The sequence below is a fragment of the Prionailurus viverrinus genome, chromosome D2 (assembly GCF_022837055.1).
Source record: "Prionailurus viverrinus isolate Anna chromosome D2, UM_Priviv_1.0, whole genome shotgun sequence".
NCBI lineage: Eukaryota > Metazoa > Chordata > Mammalia > Carnivora > Felidae > Prionailurus > Prionailurus viverrinus.
The window spans coordinates 73,467,489-73,491,846 of NC_062571.1; the positions used below are offsets into that span (position 1 = coordinate 73,467,489).

A 24,358-nucleotide genomic window follows, 5' to 3' on the forward strand; every position below is an offset into this window, starting at 1 on the left:
TCTCTAATTCAGTTAAATTGGTTTGACTTGCTTCCCTTTTCCACAGCCACGCTTTCTTTCTTGCTGTTGTTCTGTGTGGTCAGTTCTCCACCTGAGATGCCTGTCAGGTGCTCATACTGTAGTTCACCTGCACTGCGATACTCCCTGCTTCCTGCCTCTGCCCTTGCATATCCAGGATCCTCAGTTGCCTTATTTTTTTTTTTAAAGGTGAGTCCTATAGGGCTTAACAGCAAAGCCCCAGCACAGAGGGTGACCGGGAGATTCTTCCTTTCACAGACAGTGACAGGCTACAACGGGAAGAGTCTGTGAGTATTTGTAAACCAGACTTTCCTCCCGTCCCACTTCTCCCCGATCTTACCAATAAGCCCTGAGTAGGCGAGGAGGCAGTCAGCATAGTTTTCCTTTAGGCAGCTGCTGGCAGACCTTGACTCCGGTTGGCAGTTGGTAAAAAAATCCGCAAGGCGAGATCTACAGTGGGAAGAAAGGGCAAAAAGGGTGTGATTTGAAATACCCTACATTAGCTTCTGGACAAATGTAACTTTATTCCTTCGTTGACAAGCCTTTGTCCACAGCAAAAATAAATAAATAAATAAATAAATAAATAAATAAATAAATAAATAAAATGTGAACTCTTAGGACGTTAGCATTCTCTCTTATATACCTCCCCTGCCCCCCTCGCTGTCCCCGCCTTCACCCGGCCCTTGCCTACCTGTGTGTCTGCTTATTTGCAGAGAAGTCTTCAGGGCCTATAACGGGAGAAATCTAGATGCTTTGAAGTTTGCATTCAATATTTATTTCTGACAGACTTATTTGCATCTTTAGGAAATATGCTTCTCTACACACTCACCAGAGATCCACACTGGGAAAATATTTACTTTATACAGAAACATGTCCCTGGCATCAAAATAGGATCCTACAGCCCATCTGCTCCCGTAATTCCTGCTGGCTTTAAAAATACGTGTATTTGTCTTGTAAGTTATCTCTCATCCAACAGCCCAGGGGACAGAGATTTATTCCAGCCAAGTGACACGGAGGAGGGGCTCGTCTCTCCAGAACTGGAGGGGAAAGAAGGAGGGACAGGGACGCTGGCTCTGGGTGAGGTGTCACTGTGTGACTGGGCCTTTGGTGGGAGGCGGTGCATGGAGGAACCACTGACCAACTACTGTACGTATCTGCAGTTTGGGGACTCTCCAGGGACCCACACAGTCCACTGGGAAGCCCTGAGCGGTGGCGACATGGCGGAGACCCAAGGGGGTGAAGAGGGACAACAGACACGCTGGTCGGGCGAGGAAGAGGACTGTTTGTGGCTAACTGGCTGTTTTTCAATCTGAAGAGGGTATTGTTGGAGAAATCCTGAATGAGGACGGGGCCACCTCTGAGGTCATCTCAGCAGACAACAGCTCTGCTTCTGAGTGAAGAACACAATGGACTCCGAGAGAACTGAAATTATCCAGCAATTATGGGAGACAATGGATGGTTGTCTCAGCTTTTTTCACTTCAGCTTCCCCACGCCGGCAGCCAACACACACACAGGGCTGCTTTTACTTCTTTCCATGCAAGAAACTGTATTTACGCAGCATATTTCAGGATAGACACAACCTTGCATCCGTGGGCCAGAGCGAGGAGGGATGTGTGGATATCAGAGGTTTGTAAAATGTCCGCAGGAAGCCCATTAAGGTGTCCCTTTACTACGACTCTAACTAGAAGAGAGTTAGAAGGCCCACCAAGTCCTCTAAGTTCACTGCCACTGCAAAGGCAGCACGGTGTTTGTGAGGGGCTGGTCTCTCCTTGAACCCTTTTAAAGAGGGGTGTCTGAGCCTCGCTACCTGTGCCGATCTGTGCGCTCTGTATAGGTGCCTGGTTCCATCACCGCCAATACCCGGGGCAGGTGCTGAAGCTAAGTGGTTTGGCGAAATCCTCCAAATGAGGCTTACGCGTGCCTGTATGGGCGCCCAGATCTCCCACCGTCTAAGCCTAGTTGGTGTTTTCAGACTCTAATTGAACACACTGAAGGGCATAAAACCGGGCCATTTTCTGTAGCCTGGTTAAAGGATTTATTTTTCAGAGGAAATCCCTAACGGTGGCTCAGGCTTACTCAACTGGCTCCAATGGCATCCGGCTTGGACTGAGTGTTAATTTCAGAAGAATTTTCCCGGTCATGAAAGTTAATGATCTAGTGCTCCGGGGCTCCTAACTCCGCAAAGGCCAAATGCGGTTCAGGCAGCTGGGGCTCTAGTTCGGCACACAACCTGAGCGGCTCTCTTTCCCTGGCAGTCCCGTGCTTCCGGCCTGTCCCCCAGAGATGGACGAAAGGTCGCTCTGTCTCCAAGTCCCCGTTTCCTGTAGTCTCTCAAGCAGCCTATTAACCGAACAGCGCCGTGATGCGGATTACTATCCTTCAGCGAGAGGCTAATGCCACCAGATTCATTTTGTTTAACAACCTCAGAATTGACTCACAATTGGACTCTGGAATGAAGGGCTAATTGAGTCAGTCTGCTGCAGAGAGTATAACCCTGATTGGGAGGATAAAACCAGATATACTGCTCTGAGCAGAACCCTGGACAGGCTGCTTTGCGAGAGAAGATTGTCGGCACAGATCCCTGGTCCTAAGAGGAACACAGCCAGTGGACAGAAAAGAGTTTCAAACTAATTTTGAGCACATGCAGCACTGCCAAAACACTAACATTTCCATGGTTTTGTTTTTCACAGTGGACCCACCTCCTACTGATGTCTCTACTTGGAGACAGGATGGTAACTTCAGGGGATTTGCATTTTACTGAGAGAAACACTGAAGTCAGAGGAAGTTTATCCAGCGTTGTGCTGGAACCAGCTCATTACTGGCCAACTGGTGTATTTTCAGGGATTTCGCGAGTTGGTTAACAGCATGGTGGTAGTTTGAGAGTAACCACGGTAGGAGTATTTGCACCGTGGTGATCGCAAATGAGGGCTTTGTGTTGTTCTTGGAGAAACGGGTATTTACCACGTATCTGCACAACCCCGTTTGGGACCATTATGATGTGTTCAATCCTCCTGACAAAGCACCCGTCATATCTCGGGAGTGAGGTCCCGACCCTCCTGGTGCGGCTTCCTCTCCATCCCCGGTCATTTGGGCCAAATGAAACAGTGTAGGACGAGTTTTCATCTCGTGTTTACTACCTCCCAAAGAAAGAAAACAGTCGGCCCTCAAACACCCTTCCTTCCTAACACCTTCTCTTACAGATGGAGACAGTTCTCTGAAATCTCTCTTTTTTTAGGTTTATTTATTTATTTAATCCTTCCTAACATCTTCTCTTACAGATGGACACAATCCTCTATTTTTTAAACATTTATTTATTTTGAGAGAGAGAGAGAGAGCAGGGGAGGGACAGATAGAGAATTCCAAGCAGGATCTGCACCGCCAGCATAGAGCCCAACGCGGGACTCAAACCCACGAACCGTGAGATCATCACCATGAGCCAAAGTCAGACACTTAACTGACTGAGCCACCCAGGCACCCCAGCCTCTGAAATCTCGTAAAGTCACATGTTGGTTACATGTACTGACAAAGCAGCTGACCTGTCAGTTCCATGGTTCCGTCCCTGAAAGATGTGCCAGGTGCTTGCAGTGTAGTCAGTAAACTCTCTGTCTCTGAAGTCAACCCACCAAGAGAGACAAATAAAAAGATGATAACAATACAGTGGCTAGTTCTTGATAAATGACAGAAAGGCCACTAATAAAAATAATATCAGACATGAATGAAGTATTTCGTAAGTGTCAGGTATGTCTTTACACTTTTTATTTTTTCCAACAACTGTAATAAGGTAGGGACAGTTGTTTTCTTATCCAAATTTCAGGAGGGAACCACATCTTAGCAAGTTTAGCCTAGAGTCAAATAGTGAGCAGTAGAACCACGATACAACCGCACACATATTAACACTGATGCCGCGTGTTGTTAAGCTTTTGACGCGACACAGCTAGATGTTGGTTTCAGAGAAGCCATGACATTGGGACTGAGAGTCACAGGATGACTCCGTCCAACAAAGGTGGAGGGGATATACCAGGCAGGAGGGGGCGGCATGTGACAAAGTCAGCACGTTCATGGTAAGCCCGGGGTAATGACAATGGAATGTTTGTCTTGCCAGATTGATTTAAGGTCTTGACATGTAGGCACACGTTTAATATAAGAACCTTAGAAGGTAATCCTATCAGCCCATTTTACAGATGAAGAAACGGAAGCAAAGAGAGGTGAAGTAACTCCCTCCAGGTTGTAGACCTCTGCGGTGGAGCGCGACCACACTCACTATCAGACTCCAGAGCCGGAAATCATTTGCAACTACTAAACGTAACACATCCATCACCCAGATCATTGTGAGCTGTGCACTTGGGATGGCTGAGCCACACGAGGGGAATGGTGAGTGATGGGTGATGATGCTGGCCAGGATGTGAAGAGCCTTGAATGACCTAAGAGTTTGGATTTTATCCTAAAACCAGTGGGAACCACTGAAGGTTTTTAAACAGAGAAGTAACGTTTGCGTATTAGGAAGACTCCGGGGTCGCTCAGGTGTTCAGCAAAGATTTGCTGGAGACCTACTCTGTGCCTTCACCATTCTAGCAGGAATGGGGAAGCGGGACACTGGCCAAAGGATATTGGCCAATAGGAGACTAAAGCCAGTGGAGAGCCAGTGGGGAGATCTGAGGACCTGAAGGAGAGGAAGAAAAGAGGACGCACGGAGAGGAGGGTTTCACTAGGTGAGTTTTACTAGAGGCAGGTTTTACTAGAGGCGGGTTTTCTAGACTGTAGAAAGGAGGGGCAGAATCAAGGCGCAGGTAACTCAGCACACAGTGGTGCTGTGGGGAGAACGCAGGAGAGGACAGGTCCACAAGGAAGATGGTGACAGGCGGGATGCGAGCATCTTGCAAATGGTTATAGCTTAAGATCTTCATCTGTCCAGTCGCCAACTATGGTCTGAGCACCTGCTGCCCCCCAGCTCCCATCCCCCAGCTGTCCCAGGACAGCCCTTGCTGAACATGCTTCCCCTGCCCATCTTGGGTTAAGAGTCACATTGTAACCTGTTTCAGTGCCTTCCCCACCTCGGCTGCACTGATCCAAACACAAAAGCTTAAACGTCCAGTGTGGGATTAACAAAGAAATTCCACAATTGGATTTCTTCTGGAGACATGAAATCTCCATGACTACAAGCAGTGATGAACCTGACTGTTTTTCTCTGAGAAAATGAAAAGGAAATGAATAGGCAGTAATGTAGAAATGCATCTCCCTCCGAAAGAGAAAATTCCCACCCTCAAAGAGGAGGAAAACGCCAGCAAATGCCAAGTTAGCCTTAGGAAATCTGCTGAAGAGAAAACAGTGGTTTATGCAGGAAATATACTAAAGGAAGCACGCTGCTAACTGGAAATAGAAAAATGATTATAACGATACAATCTTGGAGAATCTCCTCAAACAGCATATGGTCTTTTGACAGTGGCCGGGGCGGGGGGGGGGGGGGGGGTGGGGGGGATCATTTACCTTCTTTTTCAGAAACATTTTTAGGAAAAAGGTGTTATGGCAAACAGGTGGGAAAAAAAACCATATGAGTGATGACCAGTTTAACTCATCCTGGATCATCCCATTCTTTTGAATGTTTTTTTTTTTTTTTTTTCCAGGATGAAGCCCATTCTTGGACACAAGCCACATGGTTGGTGGAACTGAACTCTGGACGAGGAATTGTGAGGTTTTGAATGAGATCCAGGCTCTGATATGAACTACCCAGAACTCCTGCAGACGTTGCTGAACTACTTAGCTCTTGGGTTGCACTTCCACTTCAGAAATACAATCTATGGGACACTTCAAGATACTCAGAAAAAGAAAGAAAAGAACACTTGTTTTCAAAGCATTATTATTGTTCTCATCCATGATTCCATTACACATGATTTTAGTGTCTTAGGCACTGGGTTTCCTTTGAGTACAGAGACCCAGATTTCTCTAGTAGATCCCCTGATCTCGCACTCAAGAGAGCTGAAGGCTAAAGGGGTTAAGCTCTTGGTCGGAGTCACACGGTGGGCAGTGGCCGATGGTAGGTGACAGCCTTGGAAGGGAAATATGCAGAGGGTGCTGGATTTGAAGTTCCCAGGGATCTTACTTAAGTCATCAAGTGTATAATTGCTCTCCCCCTCCCATCATTTGACCAGATTGTTCTTCAGAGCCTTCTTCCTAATGATGTTCCACTGACTTTACAGCCTCGGTGAACACTCTGAGTGACATTCGGGAGCACAGCAGGGGCCAAGGATGCAGACAGAACCCTGCATAGGAGGGTGGTAAGTCTACCAATGAATTAGGCTTCCCTTAATTAAGGGGCTTTGCGGACTGCCCACACAGGACTGCAGACCTTTGACTGCCCCCTGTAGAAAGCCAGAACCTTGAGACAGGATCCTTTTATTAATCTGTTTGTGTAAGAAATTACTAGCATTTTTCTCTGAGTCCAATGTGAACATCAGGGCTTTAAAGTCTGGGTTTTCAATGCAAGCCATTTAGTCTCCGAAAGTTTTCTCAATTAAAGGAAACAAAGTTAAAGGAAACAAAGCAGGCCAGGCCTGAGAGGGACGCGCACTTCTTTCTAACCCCAACTCCACCTTTCAGGGTCTCACACCTAAACAAATGAGTTCACTTCCCCAACTCTCCATTTCTTCACCTGGGAAATGGGGCGGATGCCATCCACAGTCGCTCTAGGTGGCTGCTGGGAGAACGAATTATATAAATTATATAAAAGCGCCTCACCCGGAACTCAGAATACACATTGCCTGATACATTTTCACTTCCCATCCCTTCATCTGTTTGCTCCCCAATTCCTAGCCCATTCCAACGTTAAGCCCTTGCTGCAAAACAGCCCACAGCAAGCTCAACGCTGAGAAATGCACCTCTTAGCCTGTCTTCCACTGGCCCCTGTATCACAGACTCGGGCTACATCTGGGTAACTGAAGGCGGCGACTCTGACCAACACAGATTTGAGAAGTCTGAAGCCAGGAATCCTTCAGTGTTACCTAATACCCCGCAGTCCTATGAGCTCATAGAAAAAAGTCATTTTTTAAGAAAGCTATTTATTCCCCTGGGGGTTAGGGGAAAAGACATATTTTTAAATAACTAAATATCAGTAAGTTTCTTAATGCCGTTAATCTCTTATGCAGAATAAAAATAATTTGAAAAACATGCTGCTAATATTAGAGCCGGGAAGACAAAGCAAGAGTTCTGGAATGGTGATTTTCTGGTACAGTGACACAAACCAGATTTTTCTCTTTCTGTTTTTAGAAAATTACCTTAGCCCTTCTTCCCCCAGCAGCCTACTGGAGAACATCTGGAAAACATCCTCTAGCAAATCAGAGCCTATATTCAAGACATTTTGCAGAGGTGTTTTCTTGCCTTGCTGTTCCCCACTTTGTGGTGTGCACACAGGCCTCTTAGAGCAAAAGCCCAGCATGTTCTCCGGGGGGCGGTCTGTGGAGCTGGGGAGGGGGGTAGTCAGGCCACCCTTCAGAAAGCCAGTCTTCCCCAGGCCTGGGAGTGAGTGTGGCCACTCCGGAGCAAAAGCCCTGGGGCGGGTTCACATACCTAGGCACAAACACTCAAAGCTCTGCACATCTTGAGCTTCTCAGCCCTTTCATGTGGGCTCCCACTCCTGGTGGGATGATCAAAGCCTCAGCCACTTAACGCACTTCTCATTGACTCAGCCAAACTGCAATCCCACATTTTTCGAGAAGAGTACTGTGAGGTCCAAGAAGCCTTGTCTGATGCTGTTTCCTGGGACAAGATGGCCCTTGTGGCCAAGTAGAGATCAATGCCTGTTGCTCCCAAATCCCTGGTCGGCTTCATCCTGATACTTGGAGGCTATAACCCATTGAACAAACACCCCTCTCCCTCCTCACTCGTACTGGAGAACCCTGATCACAGCTGCTTATCCACTACCTTGGTAGCTCTGGGCCCAGCATCATGGTCACAGAAGGCTAGGGACATCGCCCTCTGGGCATGATCCACAGTGCTGTGACAAAGCCTGACCTACCAAGGAAGGACTTCGGGAGATGCAGGTGAAGTCACACATGGCTCTGGTCCCTATGTCCTGCTTGGGGTGTCTCTCCAGGGTGGGGACTCAGGGCAAGCAGGCTTCAGGACAGAGGTGCAATGTATCCTTAGCCTCTCTGATGACATCAAGCAGCAGCAGCCCCCTGAAGGAAGTCGGGTCACCATCTGATCGATCTCGGCATCCCTCACGAAGCCACCCTGCATGAACACTGACAGCTGTCAATCAACATCTGCAGAGTGGCTGACAGAGCTTGACAGCTAATCTCTACGTGGCCAATTTGAAAAGCAAGCTATGGCAGTTGGCAAGGGAGTCCACTCCGACCGTGAAGGGGCTCTTGGCAGCCTCGGATGGGATACCCCAGAGCTGCCCTCCGGCCAGCACCCTTCCCTGACCGCCCTCACCAATCTCTCCAAGGCACACACTGATGGTCACAGTAAAAGCAGGCCGTAAGTCACAGTAGGGCGCCGAAACTCCTCAAACAGTCCCATGCTGCATCCCCAAGTCAAATAAAGTTGTTTTGTATTATCCATGCCACAGCACGTCCTTTGGTGCAGAAAACTTAGCTTTGGCCGTGTTTGTTTCTACAGGAAGAAATCGAGGGAGAAAAGAAACTGGAGGTTTTCTGGATGATTAAATTATCATAAAGCTTTCAGATACCCAATAGCCATCTGGATAAGAGTCAATCTTATCCAATAAGTCTTTTGTATGGCTGCAGGGCAACTTTAGTGATCAGTTTTGTGACTTTTGGCCACCAGGTTTCTCCTTGGGCACCGAAATCTAGATGTTCCGCCAACGTTTCACCCATAGAACCGTGCCTTAAAGCCCCAGACCAACATGGTATGAATTTGCTTTGTAAAATTCTGCAGGAACCTCCATCTTTAGGAGCGAAGTACAAAAGTTGCCTCACGTTTATCCTGGAACCTAAGAAGCTCCAAGCCAACTGCTCAGGAATCCTGGGGCAGCAAAGGTCACCCACTATGATTTCACTGAATTATTTATGCCCACTCTCTCACTTCAGAAAGCATTTTGAGATGCATTTAGATGTAGCTTTGATGCAACAGAATACACGTAAAAATGAGTGAGGATGTTTGGGGCCACTTAAAGAGAAGACAGAAGCAGCGGTAGGGCCAGGACAAAATGCACACACACCCTTGGCAAGCTAAAAGCTACATATTTGGCTCTGTGCTTTCTAGCAACGACTCAGGAAAAACTGGTTCTATGATTCATGATTTACCAAAAATTAAAAACATACCTCATAAGGAAACCTACCATAGGCAGAATAAGATGTCTATACTCCACTGTCGTCCCTGGAACCACGGAATAGGTTACCTGACATCGTGCGAGGGCCTTTTTGCACATGTGATTGTAGTTTTAGATCCTGAGGTGAGCAGAATGTCCTGCATCATCCAGGTGGGCTCAGTGTAATCATAAGATCTTTAAAAGTGGAGGAGGAAGGCAGATGAGGAGGTCAGACGCCATGTGCAAAAGACCAGACCAGCTTTTGCTGATTTTGAAGATGGGGCAGGGGCCAAGAGCCAAGGAGTGGGAAAAAGTCAAGGAAACGGATTCACCCCTAGAGCCTCCAAAAGGAGCTCAGTCCAGAGGGCACTTTGATTTCAGTCCGGTGAGACCTGTGCAGGGCTGCTGATGTCTGGAAAGGTAAGAGAATAAATCTGTGTGAAAGCCACCAGGTTTGTGGTAATCTGCCACAACAGCGACAGAAAACGAAAACACTACTAAATGTCAGTGCACAGTAGAGACTTTGAATATAGACTTTGAAAATGGACCAGGACCGGATTTCAATGCAGCCACGTGCTAGATATGGCGTTTGGGGTGAGTACCTTAACTTTCCTGAAGCTTCATTTACTCCAGTTAAATGACAGTAAGTCCTTCAACACCATGAGAAGAGGACTCATCTGTGCTGTGTTTTCTGTTCTGCTCTGGACCAGCCCAGAAGGTCACACTGATTCTGAGACCTCTATGAAGCCCTAAGGTAGGGACAGCCACACTGACATTTTTCTTATAATTCATCTGCTAATAACTTGCCATATAAGATGCTTTGTCCTGAGGTCAAATCCACCTGTTTGAGGTCTACACATACTCGATACACTCATGATTAACATCAGGCTCATTCCTACCATTAAGACCCAAGAGAGATGTCTCCTATGAGTCTTGCACATCCTCTAGCAGAGAAATGTGTTTTATAGGCCAATGGAGTCACACTCAGGGAAACAGGTCAGAGCAATTCTACAGGTCACTACACGTGGTCCCCATATGTGACCCTCTACCGAGCTGGCTAGCATCAGGCCTGTATAAATGTAAAAGGGTGCCGTCTGTATGCTCAGAAAGAAGTGTCGCATGGTGATGTTTACAGCCAGAGAAACTGAACTCTAATTACTTTAGAGAAACACAGGTAAATTCTAGAAATTATCCCAAATGCCGTCTGGCCTCCTTCAGTCAAACCTCGCTTCTTTGGGGGGTTCCCAGAAGATGAAAAGTTGAAATTACACATGCTCTCTTGACTTTAATAATTTGCAAAATTCCTCCCCTTGCCCTTGCCCCCAGAGGACAAGCACTAAATACCTCTGTGGTACCTGAGTCCCAAGCTCCAAGCTCTGCTCAGCAGAATGTTAATTCACCTTCCGCACATTAAAGGAGCCTAACTTCTGCCTGCCCTGGGAGGGGGTGGGGAAAGAAGGTAAATGGATGTCTGAATGGCTCACAGCCTACACTTGCACAAACAGACTTTAAGCAGAAACATATGAAAATAAGATTCCCTATTAATCTTTAATAGGGTTGCAGACTTCCTAAGGAAAATTATGTTCAATAGTAAATATACACTAGGTCGTTTTTCTTCCAGGCAAGTTGTTTTAAGGTCAACAGAGACTTTGAGCTCTGCAAACAACTAGTCCCTAATATCTTCCTTCCTGGATGGGGCAATGCTCAGGAGACAGGGAATTGTGGTGTTACGCGTCAAAAGAATATATCACTTATTCCATTGCCATCAGAGGTTAATTCTCCCTTCTTCAGAAAATCTAAACTCCCTTTAGTAATCCATTCTCACTTTGCATATCCTCTGGTCAACAGCCGCCCCTCCCCCATACTCCCAGCTCCAATTTCCCTAAAGCTCTCAGCTGAATTTCAAAGAACATTTCTCCCTTTATTCTTTAGGGCCATGGAGCCGATTTCCATGGTCCACATAAGTTATTTTCTAGTAAACCGTCCCCTCAACCACTCTATCCAACCAGGTGGCCTTAGGGCTTCTTGTGACCCACTCACAGTGCTCTCAGGGGGGAGCTTCCCCCCCAGCTTTGCCTCACTGGCTCTGAGCCCCAAGGAGGGCGTCCACTTTGGCCTTCCCGCCCACATGTTCTCTCCTACATTTCCTAGTTTATGTCTTCACCTTGTTAATAGTCCTGTCTCCACCATAAGAAGATGAGCACCCAGGATTGGCTTGACGTCTGGCACCAAGTAAATGTCTGATAAATATTTCCTGAATGAGTGAATGAATGAATGAATCCCAAGTGCCACACACCGTGGCTCCAATCACCTATAGACTGATCTTCATCATGATGTCTTGGTGTTCGGCACAGAAGAGGAGAGGAGAAACAGCGGCCCATGTCTAACTGCCCCAGACATGGTATTGACAACGACTGCATTCACTTAGACCCAGTCACTGTTGCGATGCTTCAGAGGCCTGCATCATTTAACACACAATAGCCTGACCACCCGGGGTTAGCCTTATTTTACAGTGGAGGGCACTGGGATCCAGAAAGGTCAGCCATCAGCTAAAGTCATGGAGCTGGTAAGAGTCAGAGCCAAATTTTGAAAAGAAAACCACAGATTCTTAAACTCATACTCACCCCCACAACACTGATAGAGGAATGAATGTTCAATTTTTAAATTTTAGTTCTTGGACTTCTGCCGCCATTTTGATGTGAATTGCACATGCCTGAGGAGCTGAAATCTGATTTAAATGGATATAAGTGTTATTTACTAGGTCCAATAAAGTGTAATGACAGAATTAGTGGGCACTCTTTTTGTTTAATAATGCTTGCAGTTTAAAAACATAAAAAAATAATATCTGTTGTGACTGTTCAGCAGGGCTAAATGCAATCCCACGCCACAGCTCTGCAGAGAAATCCCTCATTGCAGGAATTCCCTCACTGAGCACCTTCCTCCCCAGGCTGTGTATACAGTCACCCCAGAGGGTACCACTGAAATCAGGAAATGAGGGGTACAAGAACTGGGGCTTCCCAGGCCCACAGGGAGAAGTGAATAGCACTCCCAACCAGCCTTTTCCTGACCTCAAAGAACATTCCTGAGGCCGGAGACAGAAGGCGCCTGGTAGGGGCTGGCCTGGCTGGGACCGTCTCCTTGGGTGCCTCTCCCGGAAAAGCAGACCCGTGTGTGGAGCCTCCCCAGAGCTTGTGTGTGGGCATAGTGGGAAGGGACAGGAGCCCTGGCGTCAGACCGTGCGTTCAAATCTCCACTGCCCCTGCTGCCGTGCTTCATCTCTGCATCTCCCCGTGTAGAAAAGGCAGAGACACTAACAGCGTCCCCTCCACAGGGCTGCGAGAAGGATTAAGGCCTGGAACCCACTTCCTGGCACAGAAAAGGGCTAAATAGGAATGTTACTGTTACGACTCTCAAGGTGCTTTGTAATGTTGGCTCTCTCTCTCCCACCACAGGCCTAGGAGCAGGTAATGGGACAGACGTCTCTCCTCCTTTACATGAAAGGACAGGTATAGAGGAATCCAGAAGATGATCAGGATCCTCAGCCAGCGAGGGCCAGACTCTGCACGCAAATAGGACTTCGACTGGGTTCGGAAGCCACCCGAGGCCATCACACACGCCCCATGTGGCCAAGGAACACTTAGCCTAGCTCCCTCAAGAGGACAGTCTCCCAGAATCCTGTGGACGATATTTGGTGGCCCCTTTTGTACACCTGGAAAACACCGCTTCTGCCTTCTCTGAGCCTGGGGATGCTGGGGAGCAGCCCAGGGAGCCCCACGCCTGGGGCTTTCGGGGTGGACTCCTAAGGGTGCATCGGCAACCAGGTACCCGCGGCAAAGATGCTCCTCTTTGGCTTCATTGTCCAGCCCCAAGCACAAACTGGCACAGGGCTTCAACCTTCCAGGGACCACTGAATACCTCCAGTGCAAGACACCGTGTGTGAGGTGGTGGCCGTGGGGGGATAGGGACAAAGACAGACAAAGGGCTCCTTCGGGATATGGCATCTGGCCTCCCGCCACCTGTACCATCACTTTCCCTCTCTTACGATCGGCAGTGAGCTAGGGGTGAGACGTCACCGTGCACCGTAAAGGCCAAGCTTCAAGGACACCTCGGCCCGTGGAACCACAGCACTTCTGAATCGGAAGCATGCGTGTGTATCTGAGTAATCCACATTACAGCCCCATCACGGGCACTGCCCATCCACACTCGTCACAACCACAGATGCTTCCACCTGGAAAACGTGACAAGAGCAACGCAGAGCATGGCGTGTTAGCTGTCTTCATTTGAACAGTTCGGGTCAAAGATTGCTCCAAAGATCAGTTTGGAAGGAGGATTCCTTTTCAAGCGATTACCTTGAAGCCCTCTGTTTTATTTTGCATTTGCAGCCATCACTCCGCCAAATGAATTCCAATCGCAGGCCAAGCTTGGCCTATGAATAAGGAACTGTCTACATCCTCTGTGCAAAGGAGGCCACTGTCCCCTGGCAGAGGGGCTGCTCAGGCAGTGACTTACTAGCCATTTCTCAATGTCCTTGGTTTCTGAGGAGCTAATACTCAGGCCGGTATCAGAGCCTTTCAAACCGGATCCCCACAGCCTTCCGAGGAGAGCCTGACGTCAGTGCAGCACAGAAACTCTGAAGCGTTGTCTTCGCCCTGCTGCTGCCACCGTGGGGCTGACAGCCCACAGCCCAGCCACAGGGTACTATCCTCTCTGACCCTCATCAGTGCCCAACAAGTCCGACCTGGCTGTGCAGCTCCTTCTCACCCCCAGCTGTGTAGACCCCTTTGAAAGCTGGGTAAGACACCTCCGCCAATGTCACTTGGTCCACATTCTTGTGCCTCTCCAAGTGCGGACTCAGGCAGTATCACAGGGAATGTTCTAGAAGTGCAAAATATCAAGCCCCACCCCAGACATCAGGAATCAGAAGCTGATCCCAAAGCAGGCTCACGCTGGAGAACCACTGCTACAGAGCGGGGGTACCTGGGAGAAGTTCCTGAGTCCAGCTCTCCTCCCTCTCCTGGGAGGGTTCACTCTGTTCTGACGGCTCACTCGCGTCTGATCCTCTGGGTCCCTCAAAGCATGTGGCACTCCAGTCCTGCAGAGCCAGTGAATGAACCAACCACTGGCCAGGATGCAAAGCAAAAAGCACACTTTTTCAAGCCATATACTTTATTTTTAGCTAAAAATGTTTTCTCTTGGATTTCTGAACCTGGAACGAGGAAGAGGTATTTCCCATTGGCTTTTGTCTATTTCCAGAGAAAGGTTTTCTAGAAAGGTTTCTAGCAGTGTCAAGATCCTTTGCTGGAGTGAATATTCTTGGAGAGAGGGCATTCCCTCTCCCCCAGACGTCCAGCCTAAGAAGTTCAAAGCTGTCAGATGGAGCCAGCTAATTCTCCAGCAGGAATTTCAACCGCTGAGTGCTCACCAAAAAAACCTCCGACCTCCAGGTTCCTGACATTTGCAACTCTAAGGGTTACCCCTGGTCCAACGTCATTATAATCCATCAGCTCTCACCATGGCAAATGATCCCCTGAGATGGCTCACATCAAGGTGTACCACCCCACCCAGCATTCCAAGGAGCAGAAGTTTACCTGTGATACGAGCTCTTACCTAGGGGAAAAGTGCCAGTGAGTCTTTCCGGACACAGACAGATTTTGCCCAGAGTTCTGCCTGCCTGAGCCGAACGTGACACTGAACCCCTCTGGCATGCCAGAACGGAGAAGGAAGGGCTGTCCGTGAAGGTGCTGTCTGTCAGAAGGGCATCTCTCGGAGCAAGAAACCAAGCTGGGCCCGGTGCACCAGCCTGCCACACTGCCCCAGAGTGACGGCTGACCGGAAGCTCTCAGCCGTTCTGCAGCCGTTCTGCAAGAGCTCTGGCACCCGGCTCCTACCCGGCCCAGCCTCACCATGCTGACCTGCTGGAGGTGAATGGGCTGGGCACGGGCTGTCACACCCTCAGGGTGTCTTAGTTCAAGGGTGCGGCAGGAATGTTTGCGCGCGCGCGCGCACGCACACGCACACACACACACACACACCCATCTAGCCCAAGATTATTCTGGTCCTTCTGTTGTGGCAGCTGTCGGTATGAGGTCTAGGGAACCTGGCCATCTCAGAGAGCCTTTTAGGGTCCGTGAGGTCAAAGCTGTTTTCCTTCCCATACTAAATTCTTATTTCCCTTTCTCTCTCCCGTGTTCTCACGAGAGTGCCCTGTTCTTCCAGAAGCCCCATGACGTGGGATGCCGCAAAAGATTGAATGCTTGAGCAGATAGAAGGTATAAGGCTCCAGGTGTCCTGAGGCCAGACACTAGATGGTAGAAGTGTAAGACAGGGCCATACTTCTCCCTAAGTTCTTTTGTTTTGGAAATACAGTGATTTTTTTTTTTTAATAAAAATCTGTTCTGTTATTTATGGTAACAGGGAACAGGGCTTCTTGGTGTTATTTTTTTTTCTTCGTGTCATTTTTAAATGAAGTAATAAATATGTAAACCTTTCTTCACCTTTGATTCTCAATATAGTGTCAATAGATTTTATCCCACGCATACAAAACCCCCTGGGAGTCTCATTTTAAGAGTGTAAAGGAGCCCTGAAACCAGAAAGTTTGAAAACCATTGTTATTTTTTAAAATTTTAAAATATTTAGTCATTTTTGAGAGAGAGAAAGAGAGAGAGAGAGAGAGAGAGCGTGAGCAAGCGGGGGAGGGGCAGGGAGAGAGGGAGACAAGCAGGTTCCAAGCTCAGAGCTGTCAGCACAGAGCACGACGCGGGGCTCAAACCCATGAACCGTGAGATCATGACCTGAGCCAAAGTCAGACACTTAACTGACTGAGTCACCCAGGCGCCCCACGAAAACCACTGTTTTAACGAGAAGCGAAAAATGTTTGGTATGGGGCACGTAAGGCCTCTCCTGACAAGACGCAAAGATCTCTTGTTTAAAATTTTTGTTTTAAATGGAATAACTCGACTCCACACTCACGGAGCGTCTTCGGAAAAGTATGTGAGCGGTTTGCAAGGGGCACACAGGTTGCGGCCCCCTCTGGGCTTTCGTTCCAGGGACACCACTGTGTGAACTCCTCATCTGTGACAGGGGGGCAGGGGATGGCGACAGCCCCGTTTCGGGGGTTGCGGCGAAGCGCTCAGCACCGTGCTCGGGACACGGCAAATGCCACACAAATGCTGCCCTCCTCGTCATCACCTTCATCACCGTCACTGCCATCCACACATTCCTGTCATCCTGTCCCCGGCTCTGCAGATCCTGGGTTCCTGAATAACGAGCCACTCTGCCCCCAGTCGTGGCTTGCTTCCTGATGGGCTGACAGGATGATTCACAGCACAGAACCACCCAGGGGACAGGAGGGATCGGTCTCAGTGGCACTGAGTCAGTCACTGCCCTTTGCTGGATCGCTCACATCACTGACTCAGACGCAAGCACCTCTAAGAACCCTTTATCCACAGTGACTCTGGGTCACTGAAGTAGCACGTGCCCCTGGAGGCTGCCAGGGGTCCCCCCCACTGCCTATTCAATTGCAACAATAGTGAATCTAGCACTTGAGGCCCAACAGTCTCGTGGCCACCTCCGCCCGTGCCTCACTGCGTATCTTTGTATGTCAATAATTGTCTATTCTGGACAGGAACGTTCTTGGGATGACACACGCTCCAAACACCTCTGGACTCCGTCCACCCCCGCCTCTGCCCCCGTGCTTTTCCCTGACGGTGCCACACTGGAGAGACGGTGATGTGGAAAGCTTGGCAATACGGCCTCGCCTTGGCATTTGCACATGCCGCTTAATGCCGTGGGTGCATACAAGTGTAAAGCAGTAAGAATCTACCCCCTCCACCCACCAGTCCTCCTTTAAAGGTCTCTGCATGCTACTGGGGGGAAGGGAATGTTATATCTGGGTTTCCAGCTTTTTTTTCTTTTTTTGGTCCTCTATGATAACAACTTACAGAAAGAGCAAGGGACATACTTCTTGAGTGTTTGCTGTGTTGGGGGGCAGGCACCCCCAACTGCTGATTCGTTGGCATAGATACCAGCTGCCCATGCCCTAGCAGAACCAGGGCGCCCGCCTAGGTCCACCTCACTCACCAACAACACTGACAACCACTGGGAAAGCGGGGGGGGGGGGGGGGGGAAGGCCCAACTCCAGCCTGGTGTGCAACTTTTCACACTGATGGTTCTTTTCAATTCTTGTTTTTCTTGGATGCAAAATTTTCTGCCTAATTAATTGCTTTTGGAAATTACAGAACGATTTCCCATTCACTGAGTTGGAAATACCCCATAGAAATGTAAATGCCAATGTGACTGTGGGATACCTAACTTGGGGTGATGCCTGAGTGGGGATCTGGGGTCTCCTGGGCGGAGCAGGGCTCCAAGCCGGGCTATGAGACCCAGGCGCGAGTCATACACTATAGCTCCCCCGCAAACGAGGGGGCAGATTTCCTCACACAGAAATGAGACTGCTCTGGGTCATGGACCGTGGGTACTTCTGTCAAGTGCAAACTGTGCATGACTAACAGAAACCTTGTCTCCTGTGGACGGCAAGGACAGAGAGGTAACAGCCTCAGCTTATGGGGCCAGCATGCTGGTCAGCATAGGATGCCCTTGGATGTCCAAAAACTTATTGGTCTGGATGAGAGGGTAGCCCCCCGGGAACACCGAGGTCTCCCCTTTCCCATTCTTTGCTCACTGGATAAAACTGTTTGCAAAAAGAGCTGTATGAAATGGAAGCAACCCTTTCCTTTGGAGTTAAAAAAGAAAGAGATCATAAAATCTGTGTGGTTGGCTTTAGGTGGGCTCGAGGAGAAAGGCAGTTTGCTTGCCTGTGAACTTCACGGGTTTAGTAGGTGAAATGGCTGCTGGGCAGAACAGGAGGGTCCCCTTTGAAGAGGAACAACCCGCACAAAGCAGCAGAGGTGGTCGTTTGGGGCTCCTCTCAGCTGCCAGCAGCTGACCTCTAGGGCCTGCCCACCCATCCCGACTTCAGCACTTTCGAGAAGGACTCCACGTCTCTCGTCCACCACCATTGCTACCAGTGCTGCGGTCACGACGCTATTCACAAGATGGAGGTTTTCCTCTGATTAATGACACGGCCACAGGGCAGGGAGAAGGTAGGAAGGCAGACACCTGGGTGACCCCAACCTGGTGACATAACCATGGATTATTTAGAGCTCGCTGTCACTCTGTGACAGCAAAGAATTCATCTCCCGTGAGGTACACAGCCAGGTCCCTGATTTCTGCCGCCTTGGGGTAGGTGAGGGTTGAGGACTCTGAACTCCCATGACAGTTTGGCAGGGACTTATGGAGTATGACCAGGTGAAGCGGGAGCTACTGGGTGACAGGCACATGACTCACACATCGAGACCCTCGAGGCCAAACAGACTGTGCTCAATAAATGCGTCCTGAGTGAATGATTGAGTTAGCAACAACAACAACAACAACAACAACAACAACAGAATAAACCAGTGTGGTGCAAGAGCATTTTTCTCCTACCTGTAGAAACAACTCTTGTCATCAGTAAGCTGTCACAGAGAAAGCTCCCTGTAATAAGCAATGAGTGCTCAAAAGGAAATTAGATAAATAAGAGCTTAATGAGCATGTATTACCTGAGTAGATTTTTCTTTAAATGATGCTAGGGGGTTCTGACGGACATTATGTCCTCACTGTCTGCTAAAACTGTCTTTAAAATTGGTGCTGTCTCAGTTACTGAGCCATGAAGAGTGTCTAGATTCAGAGGCTGGCCGGAATTATCATTCTGCTTGTCTGGAACTAAAGGCAGTAAGGCTGAACAGTGTGAGAACATTGTATTCTTGTCACGAAAGACAATCATTTGGGAAAAAAATGACAGAAACCAGGTTTTCGAGTTAGCAAGACCCGGTTGACCCCCACCTCCTCCATGCAGGAGCTGGGCCATCCCTGGGCTCATTGCCCCATGGGCTGTCCCCCCGCAAGGCAGCTGGGCAGATTAGAGACCACACTTACGCAGCGTTCTCAGTGCTGCTTATCATCAAAGCGCGGTGACTGGGTTGTCGCTTACATTGCACCTTCCTCACACCCACAGGCCTGGGCCCCTGTCCCATCAGTGCCACGCTTCTCTCTCCCAGGCTGCACATCCTTCCAGCCCAGATGGCAGCTCCTCTAGGAAGCTGTACTGACCCACCACTCTGAGTGAGCTGTTCTCACCTTTGTTCTCACTCTGTTCTCCCGTAGCACTTTCTATCTTCCTGGCCACAGACTACCACGCCAGCCTGTAATGACTGGATGTGTGCCTGCCTTCCTTGCTGCACTATAGGTGAGAAGCTGGGTTTTCACTCCCGGCACAATAACTGCTAGCCAGTTGGATGGATGGATGGATGGATGGATGGATGGATGGACAGATGGGTGGGTGGATGCATGGAGGCACAGATGGGTGGGTGGATGCATGGATGGATGAACGGATAAATGGGCAGAGAGTGGGTGGATGGATGGGCAAGTGCATGGATGGATGGATGGATGGATGGTCAGACAGGTGGGTGGATGGATGGATAGACAGGTGGATTGATAGAGAGACAGGTGGGTAGATGCATGGATGGATGGACAGATAGGTGGGTGGGTGGATGGATGGATGGACAGATAGGTGGGTGGGTGGATGGATGGATGGATGGATGGATGGATGGACAAACAGTGGTTGGGTGGATGGACAGATTTCCTGTGTTCAAACCAGTGTTACTCTGAGTTCTACTCCTTTTGCCTCCAAGTGACTGACACCCATGCTCACCACACTTTTCTTCCTAAAATTCTGTTTTCCCTCAGATTTGCAGAGGACTTTTCTTGGTCTTCCAACTCTCTAACTTCTAATCTCTATAACGTCTCTTTAGACATGTTTACCATAAACCTGGTGTTCATAAGGTTCAGTCTTTGGTCTATTTCTCTTTTCACCACCTTTCCCTGGGAAATAAATCCTATGATGTATCTTCAACAACCTCTGTGTTGGTCATTCTAAAATCTACTCCTAGCCCCTTGTCTGAGACCCATTCATGTTTTAAATGTATCCATTCATTTACCTATCCAGCAAACATTTAGTAAGAACAGGGTATTTTCCTGGGCCCAGTTTTGGGCACTTAGGATGTATCACAGATCTATCCTAACTGTGGAACTTATATCCCAGTGAAGAGGAAAACAATAATCAAAACAAATAAGTAAACTGCATGATGTGTTAGAAGGTGATCAGTGCTTTGAAAAAGGAGAGCAAAATAAGGTTGGGAACGTGCAGGGGACACACAGCATTAAATAGGAGGTGGTGTGAGCCTCATTAAAATGAGATTTAAGGAGAGTGGGAGGTGTGGGAGTTTGGGAGCATCTGGAGAAAGAGTGGTTATAGCAGAGGGAACAGCTAGAACAAAGGTCTAGGGGCGGGACCTGCCTGGTGCATTCGAGGAAGCAGAGACATTCAAGACAGGATGGCTGGAGAAGAGGCCAGAAAGACAAGGGCAAAGGGACAGTTCCTGTGGGACTTTGGGGCCACTGAAAGGACTGTGCCTTTACCTCTAAGTGCCTGGCTGTAGGAACCTTTCATCTCCATGCAGAACACAGACATCCTTGTGCACTGCAGACCCCATCTGGTTTCTTCTGAGCTTAGCCACTCCTTCCCTGCCTCTAGTAGTAGACTCTGCTGACCGTGGCTTCCAGTGGGTCAAAGTATACATCCCCTCTCACCTCAGCGGCTGGGCCAGGGATGGGCACATGCCACAACCAAGGCCAATCAAAGTCCTTATATGGAATTTTTCTAACAGGTTGCAGTGGGGAAGCATCTGTCTGTATTTATGAGATTATAGGATATGTGCATGGACTTGTGGGTGGCAGCACTCGTGGAGAAACAGGACAGGAGAAAAATGCAGGCCGAAGGAGCAGCGAGGTAACAGTGCAGTGCTAGTGACACGGTGCCCTCCGTTCTGGTCGTGTTCAATGACCCTGCCTTCCCAGTCCTATGAGTTAATGCCCTAGAAGCTTAAGTTAGGTTTCTCTCATGGACCGAAAGAGTCATGAAAGTGTCAAACACAGCATGGCCCAAACCATTCATGGTCCTCTTCCCCTACCTCTAACCCAAGAGACAAGTCCATCCCTCCTTCTTCTGTTCCCCATCCTGGCTACTAACACCATCATCTGCCAGGCCACCAGGTTGCAGAGACCCACATTAGCCTCTGTCTATGCCAGGTGCTCAGCAAATCCTCGAGTCCTCCTTTCCATGGTGCCTCAAGTTTTCCAACTATCATTCTGTTCTCCTGGTCACCTCTCCTCCAGTCCACCACAAGAATCTCCCACCTGCTCCCTGGACTCTTCCCAAGCTGATTCTCCTCCACCCTACAACCCAGAAGCCCTTTGAGGCTCAGCTGCCCATGTTTCTCTCCCCTCATAAAGCTTCGATGGACAAAGTCAATACTTCAACATGGCACTGGAGGTTCCCAACCCCTTGCCTTTATATGACACTGATTTTTGTCCCTCCAGGAGAGTCTCCAGGCCCATACCTCCCACCTCTACCACTGTATCATCCCCAAACCCAGGGCCTTCCTTCTGCTTGACTTTCCCTGCTTCTCTCCCATGATGCCCTTGGCTCCTGAGACCCTCCGCGATGACACCTCCTTCCCCAAAGAAACAGGGGGCTCTTTCTTTGGGCTTCCTGGGCAGACTGCATTCCATCCCTCTTCTACTCACTTTCACGAATTCAAAGATGGTAAAAGATGGTTCTGATGCCAAGACTCCATGTGTCCACACGTATCTAATAACTGACAGAATGTGCAAATATAAAGAAAGGAGTCTGTGATTCTTTCTGTCTCGGGGCCAAGAATGGCAAAAGTGAGTCCGGTGAGGACGTGGGCAGGTGAAGGAAGGAGCAAAGGAACTGAAGCAGGGACTCCGAGCTTTGGGCAGGCACAGGGAAGGGGCTGGCTGGAGAGACAGAGAATGGGATGTAAATCTAGACAGGCATTTTTTAGCGACAGGCTCCAGCAGTGGCAGACAAATGGCTCCACACCGGCCTCTGCCAAAAGAGAGATAAGGAAAGAGATACGAGGTGACAAGATAGAGCAAGTTGTAGCAGGCTCTCGCCTGATTCACAGCTCGGGTTGCCCCTGTGAGCCCAGACGATGGTGAGGCCTGGATAAGGCTTAGCTGGTGCTGAACGGCCACTGGCTTCCTCAGTGCACAGGCTGGGGGTGGGGGCCTGGAAGACCCAACAGGAAGCTGGGGTCAAAGAATGTGGCAGCGGATTTTGGAGGACATCCTTGCTCTTCTCAGGATCCTGATCAATCTGCCGCCTGCACACAGGAGCTCCCCCTCAAGGGTCCAGGGGGCTCCCAGCACACAGGCTGGGCGGCAGGCTACTCGAGCAGGCGGGGGGGGGGGGGGGGTGCACATTAAAAACCTAGCCGTTCGGCACTCCGAATGCATTGCTAAAGACACCCATGTAATCATTTGAAGTAAAAACTGCTCAAATGAACTGGAAAATGTTTTACTTGTATTTTCTCATATTCCCGAACCTTTCTTTCCATGGTTCAAAAGTTTGCATTGTCTAATTGCTGATTTCCATTTGTGAATGAATCAGCGTAAAATAAAATTAAGTACCAAATTAATCTACCCATCTAGTTTTAGGCATTAATTATCCTTTGAGCCATTTTCTCCTGTACTCGCCGCATGTCAAGACAAGCCCAGATACAGTAATACAGAATCCAGTTTTCAACTCGGGAATGCAGCCGAAGCAGTGGAGGATGTCCTTGATTTCTGAGAACCACAGTGCGTGGTGGGAAGGAGATCTGATTCCAGGCAAATGAAACACTCCTCACCTTTTAAAGGTGCACTAACACTGTCAGCCCAAGTAAGTTACTGGAGCAGAAATCTGCTGCGTGGTTTTGTGATGTGTTCTCCGGTTGTCCAGTTAATAGATTAACAACAACACATCTCCTCGAAGTATAACACAGTCAGCCCCAGGGTGAAAAAGTGGTGCTGGCTAGGGCAGTATTTTGAAAATTACATATGCTGTTCCTCTGGAACTGTACCTGAGAGGCCTTCCTGGTTCTGCTAAAAACAAACAAAACAAAAACCAGGCCTCCAGGACACAATTATAGAATCCTCAGTCCCTGGGGAAAGACAGAACCATATACCTGGTGACTTGATCAAAGCCACCACTCCTGGAAACTATGGGGGCACAGAGCCAGGGTGCCAGGGGAGTGAACAGATCTCCTGCCGGGCCCCAAGAAATCCTTGGGATCAGAGGGCTCAGAGGCCCTGATACCCTCTCTTCTGAGCTTCAGCATTATCAGAATCTTTCTAGAAGGAATGAGATATCCTTGACCAACCACTATTTCACCTTAAAAAGAAGGAACTTCCACAATGCATGACAACATAGATGAACCTGGAGGAATTTATGCTAAGCGAAATAAGCCAGTCACAGAAGGACACATACTGCATGATATCTCTTATATGAGGTATCTAAAATCATCAAACTCATGGAAGCAAAGAACAGAATTACGGGTGCTGAGAGATGGGGGGTGGGGGAAGCAGGGCGCTGCTAATCAGTATGTATAAATTTCAGTTACACGAGATGAATGAGTTTTAGAGATCTGCTATAGCACACTGTGCCTACAGACAACGGTACTAGATCTCGCAGCCAAGGAGGAAAGGAGAAAGGGAGGCAGGAAGAGAGGGAGGAAGGGAGGGAGGAAGGGAGGAAGGGAGGAAAGAAGGAATGCAACATTCACTTCCAAACGTACTTCCGGTAAAGCGAAAAGTCTCAGATACACCGTGTTTAACTCGGTGGGCTGGCTCCGGCTGGAACCTGTTAGGGCCCCACCCCCAGGGCACAATGTCAATGCTTTGGGAAACTGGTTATATACTGAGTAGGAACAGAGTTCCCCTGGTGCCCCAGGATGCAGCACCTTTATGGCTTGTGCAGAATGGCCCAAGAAGGGCACAGCCACCAAACCACCCAGCCTCCTCCAGGTCGTTCTCAACAGCAACACCATGAGGCAGCACGGAGAGCCACAGGCGGTGAGCTGCTCAGTAGCCTTAAGCTCCCTCTTTTCCTGGCTTTCCAGGTACCAAGGAAA

At 48.9% G+C, this 24,358-nt stretch overlaps 1 protein-coding gene across 4 annotated transcripts in view; it reads right to left on the minus strand.

Moving 5' to 3' along the window:
- The window catches only part of GFRA1 (GDNF family receptor alpha 1), a 211,867-nt gene that overhangs the window by 34,973 nt on the left and 152,536 nt on the right, over nt 1–24,358 (minus strand). For all 4 annotated transcript variants that reach the window (XM_047826290.1, XM_047826286.1, XM_047826289.1 and 1 more), the window contains one exon: nt 359–468. In XM_047826290.1, coding sequence (XP_047682246.1) covers nt 359–468 — 110 coding nt within the window. The remainder of the gene's footprint in view (nt 1–358; nt 469–24,358) is intronic.